This window comes from Mucor mucedo, assembly GCF_025094135.1.
Source record: "Mucor mucedo strain NRRL 3635 chromosome Unknown EV154scaffold_107, whole genome shotgun sequence".
Lineage (NCBI taxonomy): Eukaryota > Fungi > Mucoromycota > Mucoromycetes > Mucorales > Mucoraceae > Mucor > Mucor mucedo.
This window is the reverse complement of record NW_026252391.1, coordinates 147,321-148,329: the sequence shown is the minus strand read 5'-3', so window position 1 is coordinate 148,329 and position 1,009 is coordinate 147,321. Positions and strand designations below refer to the sequence as shown.

The 1,009-nt window shown below is 35.6% G+C and overlaps 1 protein-coding gene across 1 annotated transcript; it reads left to right on the top strand.

Annotated features, from left to right (window-relative positions):
* Positions 1 to 306: 306 nt before the first annotated feature.
* Positions 307 to 705, top strand: EV154DRAFT_521160 (uncharacterized protein; the record flags this gene model as incomplete). The annotated part of the gene is made up of 1 exon (XM_051602880.1): positions 307 to 705. One exon carries the CDS (start codon positions 307 to 309, stop codon positions 703 to 705), a length of 399 nt encoding a protein of 132 aa, XP_051453839.1.
* Between the last annotated feature and the right edge of the window lie 304 nt (positions 706 to 1,009).

Here is a 1,009-nt window from a genome sequence, read left to right as displayed (position 1 = left end):
TTCTTTAAAGTAACAGGTACATATTCTTCTACTGCAAAGTAAGCTTTAATTGGGCTTTGCTTAAAAAAATTTAGGCGAAGTAGTGCATATTTGAAATTGATACTTTAATTGGCTGAGCTTACTGTTGTTCTTGAACATGATGCGTCATGCACCTAGTGTATGTGTATTCTTCAATCCCTTATAACATAGCCATCTTTTAAAAGACCAAGCCATGGCTACCAATATATATATAAATACCCGTATTTTAAAGAGTAAAAATGTAGTATCCATCTTTCTAGTACTACTACTACTACTACTTAACTAACTATGTCTGCTAAACTCATCTTTGTTGCTGTTTCTGCTGCTCAACTTCTCTCTGCTGTTATGGCTGGTGTTGCTCTCGGAGGTACTCCCAATGCTCCTTGGGGCGAATGTCATACTTTTGATCATAAATACTCCATTGAAGCGCAAGATTGTATCAATGGTTTAGCTGTAAAGGTGGAAGTGAACGAAGGTGACAATAATGTCTCCACCTACACCAATAGCAACTGTAAATGCACGTTTTCTAAGGAAGACCGAACTGGCCATGTCACTGTTTCCAGCGCTTTTTATCATTCGATTAATGATTTGAGAAGTGCTGCTGATAGAGGTTGCTCTGATTATACCTATATTGATCAAACAGATGCTTCTCGTAACATGGCTACGTGGTATTGTTATGGAAAATAACTAAAAATTTCATCCCTACCCCATTTTTTATTGTCTCAACATCCATCATTCAATAAAACTGAAGTCTATAAAATATAAATATTGACCCTAGGTTACATTACACATACGCTTTCTAAAAAAAAACAGAGGTGTACCGTTGTTTATAATATTCTAAATTGATATGTTTACAACTTCGGCCTCGAGCATAAAAGACTTCAAAAATATCTAATTTAATAACGCACGGCTTTGGGCTGCTTTAATGAAAGGTGTGAAAGCATAAGAAAAGAAATCTGCAAACGCTCCTCAGAAATGAAAATAAAATTGC